We start from the raw sequence: 15,515 nt of genomic DNA on the forward strand, positions 1-15,515 counted from the left end.
GGTACCTCTATTATTTTTCTACAATTTTTTTTAAAGTACTATAAAACACTGCGCGCGACCCGAATAAAATCAGTCGGCAGCGAGCCTTTCCAGAGAGAGGACATGTTGCTCGGCGCTCTCCTGTGGACCTATGCTGTTCATAGTAAAAGGATAGCGCAAGCCGCGATCTATCGTAATAGATCGCGGAGATTTTGACTTGCGTTAAATTGAATAAGCCCTCGCTCCATTTCCCCAAAGACAGGAGCTGAATCTAATCCTATTATTTTCACACAATAATAGAGTGAATAATCAATAATTATGTGACGTAATGAATCTTTTCAACATTTAATGCCTCTGAGTATAATGCAGTCAAATTACAAGTAATGGTTCTAAGGGATAATTATTATGGTTGCTGACAAAACATTTTCTTTATGTGTTTTTTTATTAAGATGAGTATAATATTTTATAGCGACTTCTCCCGGCTTCACTTGGGCAACGAGAGCACGAGAAAAAATGTTGTTTTCAACGGTAGGTAATGTTTGTTTCAACTGTTCTCTCGTTTTTAGTTTAATTCGTCGCAATTAAATGTTCCGTAGTAATCAAGTAAATAAACCAATTACCTACTGCCTCCATATTTTATTGTCTTCATCTTTTTGCCAGGCTGTAATTACCGTCAGAAACAAGAAATAATTGAAATAAACACGAGGGAAATAAAATACGTATTAACGTGATTATCTCTCCAATATCAAGGTTAACATAGTTAATGGAAAGATATTGTGTTGACCTTTACGTATATATTTCTATTTAACTTTATGTACCTATAATTTCTGAACCAATGTTTCGAGGGCAATTACTACTTAAATGGTATTTTTAATTTTTGTGACATTTTATTTAATCGTTTACTATAAAAATTGTTTATTTATAAAGTCAACTCTATAATATTTATACATTCTTTGCACAGCAATATACATATAATTATCTAAAAGAAGTAGATAAATAACACAGAGGAACAAAAAACGCTTGTCCAGGCTGTCTCGTTTAAAAAAACAGAAGAAATTGTAAAACAATTTCTATTTCAATTTCTTCATAGACGCAGATTCAATATAAAGGTAAGGAAAATAAGAACAATTTTAAGCGAATTCAGTTTTATTTGTAGGCATAAAGGCTCCTGCTCTTTATTTACGGAATACTTGGTTACTACGGAACATTTGGTATAGCAAAAGGGTGTAAGTAATTTATTATTATGGGTAATAGAAACCTTATCTGAAGGCAATTCGTGTCACTTTATAAGGCTTTACACCTTGTTATTTGTGTTTTACTTCATTCTTATGGCAGCTGTTTGTAAAATAATTTCCTGAAGACGTTAAAATTATGACTGTTTTTATTGTAATTAATAATTATGGAAACTGTTATGTCTTATAGAATATGACAGTAGCTGTGAAAATTTTATATTACCGAAAGCTAGCAAAGATACTGGCTTTAAAGAGCCTTTCCTTTCTATCCCGTTTTAACCTGGGTAGTGAAGTCGTATTCTATTTCTCACCTCCTACCAACCTAAAGAATATAATAAATACTCACCAGCGATAGTATACGCGACCACCAGCACCACGATGCCCACGTTGCTGAAGAGGAACGGTGGAAACCGCGCACGTAGACCATTAGTTTCTAGAAAATTCTAACATGGGCAGGAGCTATCCCGCTCTGACCTTGGTGGAGAAGTCATATTCTATTTCTCACCTCCTACCAACCTAAAGAATATAATAAATACCCACCAGCGATGGTATACGCGACCACCAGTACCACGATGCCCACGTTGCTGAAGAGGAAGGCGAGGAAACCGCGCACGTAGTCCCGGAGACGGGACCCGAAGCGGCGCTTACGTCGCGCCATCTTGGCTCATCCTGGGGACGCCATTGGCGGGTTGTCACTGTAAGGAAAATTGTTTTATGTAGTGGGAAAAATTATGTGTAGGGAAAATGTAAGAGTGTTCATTTGAAGATGTGAAAGTGTTTTTGTTATGAATGGCTAAAATTGAAATAAATTACAAGTTATCCATTCTTAAAACGTAATTAGAATGAATGTTATTTTGGTCTAAAAATTATTTATCACTTTATCAGCACTGAATAATTTGCTTAAAGCTAGTTATAACTTACGATGTATTTTTATTATGCACACATATATGCATTTTTGTCATAAAGACATCATTTATTTCTAGCATCTTATTAGAATCAAGATGATAATATAGTATAGTTACCTAGATCTGACTAATACTTCAATCAATATTATTTTATTGTTGTCGATCACCGGAAAACACTCAAATTAAAAATATCTACACAAGTACACAGAACACACTCGCTAGTTTCAAATTAACAAATAGGTACACTGAAACCTTGCACGCTATTTACTTAGATTTAAATTATCTGTGTTGGAATAATAACTAGAAGCTACAATTGTTTACACAATACAAGTTATTAATTTTATTTATGTACTGTTTATACAGTAAATTCTCAATATATAAACAACTGCTCTTAGCTGCAAAATGCAGTTAGATATTAACTAAACTAAAATTACTTTTACGAATATCCATGCACTTAAAAATAATATCCTTCGTCAATACTTTAAATTATGCAACAAAATCTTTTGAATTCGAGTTTTGGGAGAGAGAATTTTATGTTGGATACAGAAAAGATAAATTAACCTAACAAAAGAATACGTAAAAACTTAACGTTATAACATATTACTATCTCAGAAGATCGAAATTTATCAAGAAATTAAACTCTATTAAATTTTCACTACCTTTGGCAGTAGTCTTCGCTTTATTTCCATGCTCAAAACCTTAAAATCGCTCGATAATTCAACGTTACTTATAAATTATGATATAAATAAATTTTACATTGCTCCCAATACAGCCTTTTTTTTGTTAAATATCAGAAATATAACCCACTTATAAAAATACGTTCATAAATTATTATTAATATTAATCTTCAATAATAAATGTCATAAACATTTCGCAATGAGCATGAATTTATGATATTTCATGCACTCAATTAATTTCATATTTTAAATATTTACAAGAGTTTTGGCGCCGTTACTTATAATGTGTTTAGGCTGGTTATATACGTGCGACACACAATGTTAAATTTACGCAAAAATTAAATTAACGTTGTTAGTGAAATTCTATGTGTATTTTTATATTAAAAACTTAAAAATAATCTGCTGATAGACAATGGTTTATATACGTACATTATTTTAATAGAGAGCATAAAGCAGTTACTAATTGTATCGTTAGTAATATTCATAAAAATAACAAAAAATGTGTGCGTGTACTAGTTATACACACGTAAGAAGTGAAACTTCTTTATGACCTTATTTTTTAAAATATAATTTACTATATGCAACTTTACAGAAATACGTCGAATCCTGCGTGGTAGGGTCTAGGGATAAGAAAAAGATGGCGCGTAACGTAAAAATGTCACGCGTAACGAAAAAATGTTACATTAAATTTTTTCCAACCCCGATAAAGAAGTTTCACTTCAATTAATGAAACTTTTATTGAAAAAAAGCTATTGTGCCCCTGTTTTGCTACGGAATAGTTCAATCGTTGACAAAAAAAAATTGTACTAAAACAAAGAGTTGCAAGTATTAAGTAGGTAATAATCTCTAATGTGAAATCTTTTTTCAAATAAAACTTTTATGATTAATTAGATTCTACATTTCTCTTAAGAAATGCAGTAATTTTACAACAAAAAATATACAAAAACTCGCCTTGTTAAACCATGCGACACGACAATCGTACGTTGTTAAAAAGCTTTACATCTACACAGTTGCGTATAGCAGCAAATCATTTTTATTGTCCAACATCTCCGGTATACGATTTATATCAGGTCGTAACGACGCAGACAATATGTCACGATTTTATTATTTTTATGGTCGTACGATAATTAGATCACCGGATTTCATAGTTTGATGAAAAGCCAAAAATCAATATTAATTTTAACTGCCTAGATGTACATGGTTATAATTTTATAAATGAGATGGCCTAGGTTTGATATCGGTAAAATTATGTAAAATAGTAAGTTCTTTATAAACACTTTTTTCTTCATTCTTTTTTCACATTTTTTTCTAATTTTTTTCATGTACATAGGTACAGCAAGACATCGATTACAATATAGATAGTAATAAAGTAAATTACAATATTCCAATTAACGCAAGGCAAACGTAAATACACTGTAATATTTTTTGCTCCATATATCTAGAAAAGTTTATTTAGTGAATTAGATGAGTTATTAATCAACTTCACAGATCCAACGCATTTAGAAAAGAAAAAGTCTCGGTTTTCACAGCTCCGTCACGCTGGAACCCGCTTTAAAAAAAACCTTACTTTTTTTCAGCCTATTTTACCTACAAACGATGCTAATAAATGTAGTATAGGTCAATTTTTTGTAGTCTTATTAGTTACTTAGAAAACATCATTGATATCGTTCGAAGTAAAAAATATAAATAATAGTGTGTTGATTAGTTTTGGAATGGGTTCCAAATTGATTGTAGTTTATTGTAGTGGCAAGAAAATTCTTTATTTGCGTTGTTTTATCTCAAATTATTGCAAGAAGGTCACAATAACAAGATTTTAAAAAATAAATAACACTTGTTCAAAAACTACAAACGATGCTAATAAATGTAGTAAAGGTCAATTTTTGTAGTCTTATTAGTTACTTAGAAAACATCATTGATATCGTTCGAAGTAAAAAATATAAATAATAGCGTGTTGATTAGTTTTGGAATGGGTTCCAAATTGATTGTAGTTTATTGTAGTGGCAAGAAAATTCTTTATTTGCGTTGTTTTATCTCAAATTATTGCAAGAAGGTCACAATAACAAGATTTTAAAAAATAAATAACACTTGTTCAAAAACTACAAACGATGCCAATAAATGTAGTATAGGTCAATTTTTTGTAGTCTTATTAGTTACTTAGAAAACATCATTGATATCGTTCGAAGTAAAAAATATAAATAATAGCGTGTTGATTAGTTTTGGAATGGGTTCCAAATTGATTGTAGTTTATTGTAGTGGCAAGAAAATTCTTTATTTGCGTTGTTTTATCTCAAATTATTGCAAGAAGGTCACAATAACAAGATTTTAAAAAATAAATAACACTTGTTCAAAAACTACAAACGATGCCAATAAATGTAGTATAGGTCAATTTTTTGTAGTCTTATTAGTTACTTTTTGTAGTCTTATTAGTTACTTAGAAAACATCATTGATATCGTTCGAAGTAAAAAATATAAATAATAGCGTGTTGATTAGTTTTGGAATGGGTTCCAAATTGATTGTAGTTTATTGTAGTGGCAAGAAAATTCTTTATTTGCGTTGTTTTATCTCAAATAATTGCAAGAAGGTCACAATAACAAGATTTTAAAAAATAAATAATACTTGTTCAAAAACTACAAACGATGCCAATAAATGTAGTATAGGTCAATTTTTTGTAGTCTTATTAGTTACTTAGAAAACATCATTGATATCGTTCGAAGTAAAAAATATAAATAATAGCGTGTTGATTAGTTTTGGAATGGGTTCCAAATTGATTGTAGTTTATTGTAGTGGCAAGAAAATTCTTTATTTGCGTTGTTTTATCTCAAATTATTGCAAGAAGGTCACAATAACAAGATTTTAAAAAATAAATAACACTTGTTCAAAAACTACAAACGATGCCAATAAATGTAGTATAGGTCAATTTTTTGCAGTCTTATTAGTTACTTAGAAAACATCATTGATATCGTTCGAAGTAAAAAATATAAATAATAGCGTGTTGATTAGTTTTGGAATGGGTTCCAAATTGATTGTAGTTTATTGTAGTGGCAAGAAAACTCTTTATTTGCGTTGTTTTATCTCAAATTATTGCAAGAAGGTCACAATAACAAGATTTAAAAAAATAAATAACACTTGTTCAAAAACTACAAACGATGCCAATAAATGTAGTATAGGTCAATTTTTTGCAGTCTTATTAGTTACTTAGAAAACATCATTGATATCGTTCGAAGTAAAAAATATAAATAATAGCGTGTTGATTAGTTTTGGAATGGGTTCCAAATTGATTGTAGTTTATTGTAGTGGCAAGAAAATTCTTTATTTGCGTTGTTTTATCTCAAATTATTGCAAGAAGGTCACAATAACAAGATTTAAAAAAATAAATAACACTTGTTCAAAAACTACAAACGATGCCAATAAATGTAGTATAGGTCAATTTTTTGTAGTCTTATTAGTTACTTTTTGTAGTCTTATTAGTTATTTAGAAAACATCATTGATATCGTTCGAAGTAAAAAATATAAATAATAGCGTGTTGATTAGTTTTGGAATGGGTTCCAAATTGATTGTAGTTTATTGTAGTGGCAAGAAAATTTTTTATTTGCGTTGTTTCATCTCAAATTATTGCAAGAAGGTCACAATAACGAGATTTTAAAAAATAAATAACACTTGTTCAAAAACTACAAACAATGTAGTTGATTGTAGCTAAACTCATATGTTTGTAGTGGCTGCTAAACCCCTGTAAGCAATAAAAAACAAAAAATTTAGTGTTCAATAAGTTAATATATTCAAAACAATTATGAGCCTTGGATTTCGTGTCGTTTGTAGTTTTATTATTAGTTGAAATTATAAAAAAATAACAAATAGTAGTACTAAGTAATATCAAATATCACTCTTGTAATTGCATATAAATATTTATGATTATTTTATTACATAAAATAGCATATGTATTGTTTTTTTCTTCATTAAATCTTTTTTAGACACTACTTTTTTCTTAGAGCTGCTGGAGATTCCGTCATGAAGTTCCCATTTATTGTTGCTTCTACGTAAGTAAGGTCGAAATCCAATTGTTGACAACCAAAGTGAATATAATTTAACTCGTACTTCTCAAAATGAAGATAAATACAGTTATTTGAATTTACAAGATGAATGGGGTGGTCTTTTAAAAAATAATAAGGCTAGTCATTATACTAAAAAAAGATCCGGATATAGAAAATAAGCATAAGCGACCGAAATCGAAAGCAAAATTAGGGTTATTAATTAATGGTAATTGCTTGGCGCCATTAAAAACAAAACAAGGACTAGTGAAATTAAGCAATACGTGTCCTATTGATTCAGCATTACACTGTATACTTATCGCTTATGTGGATCGATTTATATATCATAATTATGTAGATAAAAACGACTCAGATGTCTTTGAAATTATCAAATTAATTTCATCCAAAGGTATAAATACAAGCGTCTATCAACAAAGAGCAAATCTCATTCTTCAATTCATGAAAATTGAGAATGGTATAATAGACTGTAACTCTAATATAAGCAACACAATCACGCAAATGTTTAAAAAAGTTCCTTCAGTAACCGTTAAGTCAACCTGTGTAAACTGCGAAAAAAGTAGCTCATCTACCTTACCTGTGATAGCTACACATCTTGAACCCTTGACAAATAATGGGATACAAGGACTACAGCAATCATTATTGAAATATCTAGAATCAAATGTACGACGGTGTCATACTTGTAACATTAGAAATGATCTTAGCTTTCAACCCGGTAATCATCTATGGATTGATATTGAAGTTTTCTTCACAAGTATGGTCAATCAAAATAGTCTCAAAAGGGATCCGAATTCTGGCACTTCGTTATAACAAATCCCTGCTGAGCTAGAAGTGTTAAATAATACGTACATTTTAGTTGGTGCCATAGAGCATATATATATCAATGAGACTGGTCATTATCGACCTTACTTACGTAGAAGCAACAATAAATGGGAACTTCATGACGGAATCTCCAGCAGCTCTAAGAAAAAAGTAGTGTCTAAAAAAGATTTAATGAAGAAAAAAACAATACATATGCTATTTTATGTAATAAAATAATCATAAATATTTATATGCAATTACAAGAGTAATATGTGATATAACTTAGTACTACTATTTGTTATTTTTTTATAATTTCAACTAATAATAAAACTACAAACGACACGAAATCCAAGGCTCATAATTGTTTTGAATATATTAACTTATTGAACACTAAATTTTTTGTTTTTTATTGCTTACAGGGGTTTAGCAGCCACTACAAACATATGAGTTTAGCTACAATCAACTACATTGTTTGTAGTTTTTGAACAAGTGTTATTTATTTTTTAAAATCTCGTTATTGTGACCTTCTTGCAATAATTTGAGATAAAACAACGCAAATAAAGAATTTTCTTGCCACTACAATAAACTACAATCAATTTGGAACCCATTCCAAAACTAATCAACACGCTATTATTTATATTTTTTACTTCGAACGATATCAATGATGTTTTCTAAGTAACTAATAAGACTGCAAAAAATTGACCTATACTACATTTATTGGCATCGTTTGTAGTTTTTGAACAAGTGTTATTTATTTTTTTAAATCTTGTTATTGTGACCTTCTTGCAATAATTTGAGATAAAACAACGCAAATAAAGAATTTTCTTGCCACTACAATAAACTACAATCAATTTGGAACCCATTCCAAAACTAATCAACACGCTATTATTTATATTTTTTACTTCGAACGATATCAATGATGTTTTCTAAGTAACTAATAAGATTACAAAAAATTGACCTATACTACATTTATTGGCATCGTTTGTAGTTTTTGAACAAGTGTTATTTATTTTTTTAAATCTTGTTATTGTGAACTTCTTGCAATAATTTGAGATAAAACAACGCAAATAAAGAATTTTCTTGCCACTACAATAAACTACAATCAATTTGGAACCCATTCCAAAACTAATCAACACGCTATTATTTATATTTTTTACTTCGAACGATATCAATGATGTTTTCTAAGTAACTAATAAGACTACAAAAAGTAACTAATAAGACTACAAAAAATTGACCTATACTACATTTATTGGCATCGTTTGTAGTTTTTGAATAAGTGTTATTTATTTTTTTAAATCTTGTTATTGTGACCTTCTTGCAATAATTTGAGATAAAACAACGCAAATAAAGAATTTTCTTGCCACTACAATAAACTACAATCAATTTGGAACCCATTCCAAAACTAATCAACACGCTATTATTTATATTTTTTACTTCGAACGATATCAATGATGTTTTCTAAGTAACTAATAAGACTACAAAAAATTGACCTATACTACATTTATTGGCATCGTTTGTAGTTTTTGAACAAGTATTATTTATTTTTTAAAATCTTGTTATTGTGACCTTCTTGCAATTATTTGAGATAAAACAACGCAAATAAAGAATTTTCTTGCCACTACAATAAACTACAATCAATTTGGAACCCATTCCAAAACTAATCAACTCGCTATTATTTATATTTTTTACTTCGAACGATATCAATGATGTTTTCTAAGTAACCAATAAGACTACAAAAAATTGACCTATACTACATTTATTAGCATCGTTTGTAGTTTTTGAACAAGTGTTATTTATTTTTTAAAATCTTGTTATTGTGACCTTCTTGCAATAATTTGAGATAAAACAACGCAAATAAAGAATTTTCTTGCCACTACAATAAACTACAATCAATTTGGAACCCATTCCAAAACTAATCAACACGCTATTATTTATATTTTTTACTTCGAACGATATCAATGATGTTTTCTAAGTAACTAATAAGACTACAAAAAATTGACCTATACTACATTTATAAGCATCGTTTGTAGGTAAAATAGGCTGAAAAAAAGTAAGGTTTTTTTTAAAGCGGGTTCCAGCGTGACGGAGCTGGTTTTCACGTGTCACAATGATTAGGGCTAACGTAGAAACGACTCGAAAATCTGGCCTTTTATAATTACGTTTATCATTAAATACGGTTTTTCAGTGTACAATATACAAAGAGGTTACTGCAAGTACAACCGTTATCATGAGACAATGGATATAACCATTCGAATTTATAAAATAAATTAGGTGTACCTGAAATTAAGATAGATAGATAATTACACGTAGGTACACCGTTTAGGTTAATGACCTCTAAAGTGTACTAAAACATTTTAAACAAAACAATTCATAGGTACCGAAATAAAATGATTTGCTTTTCTTACATTAATCGACAATTTAGAAAGAAAGAATAAAAGATCAACATATATTGTTTTTCTCTTAAATTGCGATGAAATATATATGAATCTAAATATACTTCGGAACAGTTTTACGATAGAAATCAACTACAATAAAAAATTATGAATCATAAATCTTGCTAAAATTGAAACATTCAATCTATCCATTTCAATCGATCTCTGCTAGGTACACATATAGAGAGACATTTCATATTAGTCTATAAAACGTATAATTAACCATAAACACACGTGATACCAATACTAATACTACAGCGCATATGACGAACGAAATTCTTCAGTCATATTTAGATTGCCTTTAAATCTTTCACCGCCACTCATAGTTTTACTACAATACATAAAACTTACTCACTTAGAAACCGTACACAAATATTATTTATACACTCACCCACACAAATATAAACTGAACACACATTTTACACAACACTAATAAATATCCTGTTCCCAACTTATTGCAATGTCTACAATCATATCACAATTATGTATTATGTTTATATTAAATTCGGTAGAATGAAGCAGAATGCTTGACTTACAATTGAGGACTAACGAGGAGCCAATGGTAAAAAGCATCATAGATAAGGTAATATGCAGATGTGCAACAAATTACATGTTTTAGAAATGATACTATCTGGATCTAATTTTTCCATTATTAACGTCTGCCTAAAGGAATTTAACAGTATAATGTAAAAAGACGATATCGCACAAGATGCAAAATTGTCCTAAAATATAACTCATCATTAGCTGACCTTTACGCAGTATTTTGCTGTTTTTCTCCTTATTTCTAAATACAAATTAAACAAACACATTCTGCACAAGTTGACAAGGATCTCAACGATAAAATACGATAGTCAGAGGCAGGATAGTAGCAACCGTAAGCCGTCACTACTCATGTTATTTATTTCAGTACCTTCTTTCTTTTTAAACTTCGAGCTAGTAATCAAATGATTATTTAATATATTGTTCCCTTACACATTAAAGTATAATGTACAGTATCTGTATTCATAATCTTTGGCAGTCTAGTCTAATATTAGATGCGCGTGCGACGGCGTTCCCGTATCAGTTATAGTTTTTATTGTACCACCGTCCGGTGTATTTCGGGAATGCTTCTAACTGACTGCACTTGTTAATAGTATTGCTGGCCGTTTAACTTGTATATGGATATTTTTATATGGTTTTTTAATCTGTCAAAGTTTATAAGATTGGTGATTCATAACAAGACACGGTTCTTTGAGTAAATTGGAAACTACTTGTGCTTTTTGTGAATTTCAGAATCTGTTCAATATCCGTGTCCATTAACAAGAGCGATTGACTTTTATCATCATCTTTTGTGACTACAAAGATTTTTTTTTTTCAAGTAGATTCCTAACTTTTTTAATCTCCTGTCGTTTGGGACACGTACATTGATAATTACAAATGATAATATAATGATAGCTGAATCAATAATATTTAAATACTCCGTAATGCTTGCAATCTGTCCTTACAAATCCTTCTTCCTTCTCTATTAATTCTTCATTAACAATCTCGTATTAGCTATGATAGTAATAAATAATATATACCTAGATAAGGGCGAAATTCAATCCCCGTACAAAATATAATGTATCTAAAACATCACAAAACACAACACTGAATGATTAGTTACAAATCTCAAATATTTGAAATAAATGTTTCAAAATAAACTGAAACACGTTGAAAATGTTCCATCCATCACTTTAGATGGCACGTCTTTACATATCTTTACGGCCAAGAACCATTATTTCTCTGAAAAATTTAAAGCTTTTCTACTAATTTTACTAAAACTTTTTAAAAGAATATATCAACATGTCATGTGAACAAGTCTCAAACTAATGTGTAAAGTAACAAATACTTTGTGACATTCGTATGTTTTTCGTGTCGATGACTAGAATGTTGGATTGCAGAATTTTTCATCAGAATTTCAAGAAATAAAGATTTACTACTGAGTTGTATTGTAGTACTAGCTTTTATTTATTAAAACAAATATAATCTATACATATAATAATGAAAAATTTTCCTAGGCATTTCACAGTGCAGTAAATTCCTAAACGAACCTGGGCAATTATTATTGTTTAGAAAAAAACGCAAAGATGAAAGTATAGCGTATATTTTTATCGATGGATAATATAATAAGTCCATAGGTATATTAAAAAACAATATTCATCTCATTACAATCGTTCTAGAGAACAACGAAACTACACCATGCAGAGAAAGTAAGTAAGGTAAGTAGTCAAGGTAAGTACCTAAACAACTGCGCCGCTGAAAAAGGGAATTCGTGAAGATAAACAAAAGCCATAGTACTGCGATCCTTATGAAAAGGAAGCCATTTATCTAGCAGATTAATATCAATGGTTAAATACTAACTAAAATAAGTTTTTTGAGAGAAATTATAACAAAAACGATTTTACAAATGTTACAAAGACTATTATTTAGTTTCAATTAATTATTTTCTATTACAATCCAGCTGTAGATGAATGAAAATTATATTCCGCCTACATTTATTGTTTTCAGACATTTCCATTTAGATGTAATATGAGATGATAATTACTATTTAAGGCTATCCAGAAAGTTACTTCTTTATTTAATATTAGCGGTCCGCCCCGGCTTCGCCAGTGGTACATATTTCTTAATAAAAGGTAGCCTATGTCCTTTCTCGGGTATCAAAATATCTCCATACCAAATTTAATGCAAATTGGTTCAGTAGTTTAGGCGTGATTGAGTAACAGACAGACAGACAGAGTTACTTTCGCATTTATAATATTAGGTAGTAGGGATAAGAGATTGTAGAACTCACCAAGTCTCAACTCTCAAGTCTATCAGTTACTTATTTTTAAACTGTAATTATAGTATGTATCTACATGTATCTAGATAATTGATATTATTAATGCGTCTTCAACTAGGTATTCTATAATTCTATAACATATATTATTCTATAATTCTACCTACAACCTTTAATAAACATCATCATATCTAATATCAATAATTTTTAATATGATCCATTTTATCCATCCATTATAATCTATGAAGGTATTATTATTTATTACTACGTAGTACATAGTCGCTCAATGTTATAATCGTGTTTGTAAAATTGTTGTAAATAGAACACACTTCGAAATCTCAACGATTACAATATGTACATCCATAAATATTGCCCTCTATAAAAATAATTTGAGGGCAAGACATAAATTTACATTTATTCTAATGCGATGAGAGCCATTTCCTCTTAAAACTTGTTGAAAGTTTCACGTAAATATTTTAAATATATCTAGGTACGGTTTTAAAAAGTTTATAGTACCTACTATCGAACATACGTTTTGAAATAATCATGTTATAACTATATTTTATAAACATTTTTGTGAAATATCAAAGGATTATTCTATGAACACATTTTTTGTAGTAGGTTCTCGAACGCGGTTTCGATTATCCGCATTACCTACTACATCCCGTGATACAAGAAACAAGCAAAAGCGAACAAAACCAAAAGTAACAGCTAGTTTGTTCCAGAGAAATAAATCTCTTTTAAATTTGCCACACTTTTATGACAGGCCATAAAGAATTAATTTTGTTTCGACAGATGGTGTTGTTTATAAAAGGCTAAAGTTGCAACCAAGGTTGCAACCAAGATTGCAACTTTTTACATATTATTAAACGTTTTGGTTAGAGTCGTTTGTCCAAGAAAAATGGTATGTATAAAAGTTTAAGTATCCGTATGATCTTCATTGTATGGTGGTCTAGGAACACTGATTACAAGTCTTTTTTGTCACCTTCATTAATTATCAAACGTAATATTATGTATTTAATAATATTACGATGATGAATTTTAAGAATGATAATTTTCCAAAAATAAGAATTCTCTATTCCTTTCTATGACCCAGACAAATCGCTTCAGGAATTTGTGTTAAAAAGTAAATAATAAATTCTCACCTAGAAAGTAGGTAGGGTATTTTTTTTTTCGGAATAGAATTGAATAATAAAATATTATTCTTAATTTCAAATTTCATGTTGCAATTCGCATAGCTTCGAACCTATGATTATATTATCATTTTTTAAAGAAATTAAAATAAAATATTGCATTTAATACAATGTTGAACGTGGAAAAATAACAAACACAAGAACACATCTATTTTGTTGTATAAGTACAAATCTTGTACAAATTAATTTATTGTCAGACTTGAAATATTCGTTTGTCAAGATTATCGCGGAGTTAATGTACAGCAATTTATCTTTGGAAGCCGTAAGAAATCTTAATATTAGGTATCTCTTTTTATTTGACGTAAAAATACATAAAATGAACCATGTATTTTGACTTGAAATGAAAATCACAAATACTAGGAAAAAAAATGTTGATTGCTGAATGGTGGTCACAAAATAGGATGACTTTGTTTACTAAAAATAACTTCCTGAAAGGTTGGGTCAGGAAAAGGAATAGGTAGGTATACCTACAGTACCTACGATGATTTATATCGACCGGGCTCAGTGGCATGCATTATGAAATTAAATTAAATTAAAAATATTATATTTAGGTAATTAAAATACCTAGGTACTAAAAATGTACCCTTGAGGCTACGATTCAAAACTAACTTACCGCCCGCTTTGTCTAAAACCTAATAAATTATACTAAAACCTTTCTTTTGAATCACTCTCTCTATTAAAAAAAAGGCATCAAAATCCGTTGCGTAGTTTTAAAGTTTTAAGCATACAAAGGGACATAGAGACAATTTATAAATTCACCCAGCAGAAAGTTATAAAATATGTAGCTAATAAATTGTATTCTCAACTAAGTAAACTTATCATCATTCCAAAATTCAATAAATAATAATTATTGCACTGTGCACAGCAGTCAGACGAATTAATTACGATTATTATATTTGTATACCGCCATCTTTGATAAAATATGTTAAGAACAAGCGACAACGGTGAAAGGTCAAATTTTGGACCCTTGGACCGACTACTAGTTACTAAAACAGATACTAGATGGCAGTAATATTAGCAGTTTTAATAAAATGTGATTATTTACTAAGTATATATATATATACAATTTATTATATGTATCATTTTAATTATTTTCTTACCTTTGCTTGTTTGCTTGCCTCGTCATGGCGCCAGTTGTAGATATCACATTTCACAATTGCTCACAATTATTTACCTCGGCAATTTATAATGACCATAGATAATTCTTTATTAACCGACTTCAAAAAAAGGAGGAGGTTATCAATTCGGCCGGTATATTTTTTTTTTTTTTTTTATGTATGTACACCGATTACTCCGAGGTTTCTGAACCGATTTACGTGATTCTTTTTTTGTTCGATGCGGGATGGTGTCGAATTGGTCCCATAAAAATTTTATTCGGATAGGCCCAGTAGTTTTTATTTTATGAGCATTTTTGTCTGTAGGTATTTGTAAATTTTGCAAGTGCAAGTTTGAAGTCG

The 15,515-nt window shown here is 29.6% G+C and overlaps 1 protein-coding gene across 2 annotated transcripts in view; it reads right to left on the bottom strand.

Annotated features, from left to right (window-relative positions):
• LOC123700454 (potassium channel subfamily K member 15) overlaps window positions 1–15,269 on the bottom strand; it is a 28,869-nt gene extending 13,600 nt beyond the window's left edge. Inside the window, exons 1-2 of one of the 2 annotated variants that reach the window (XM_045647666.1) lie at window positions 15,159–15,269; window positions 1,752–1,906 (exon numbers count right to left, since the gene is read on the bottom strand). In XM_045647666.1, the coding sequence (XP_045503622.1) occupies window positions 1,752–1,869 (118 nt within the window). In that variant the 5' untranslated portion in view covers window positions 1,870–1,906; window positions 15,159–15,269. Of the gene's footprint in view, window positions 1–1,751; window positions 1,907–10,462; window positions 10,604–15,158 lie in introns of those variants that run through there. The other variant, XM_045647665.1, reaches the window with a different exon arrangement.
• Between the last annotated feature and the right edge of the window lie 246 nt (window positions 15,270–15,515).

The sequence above is a fragment of the Colias croceus genome, chromosome 19, assembly GCF_905220415.1.
Source record: "Colias croceus chromosome 19, ilColCroc2.1".
NCBI lineage: Eukaryota > Metazoa > Arthropoda > Insecta > Lepidoptera > Pieridae > Colias > Colias croceus.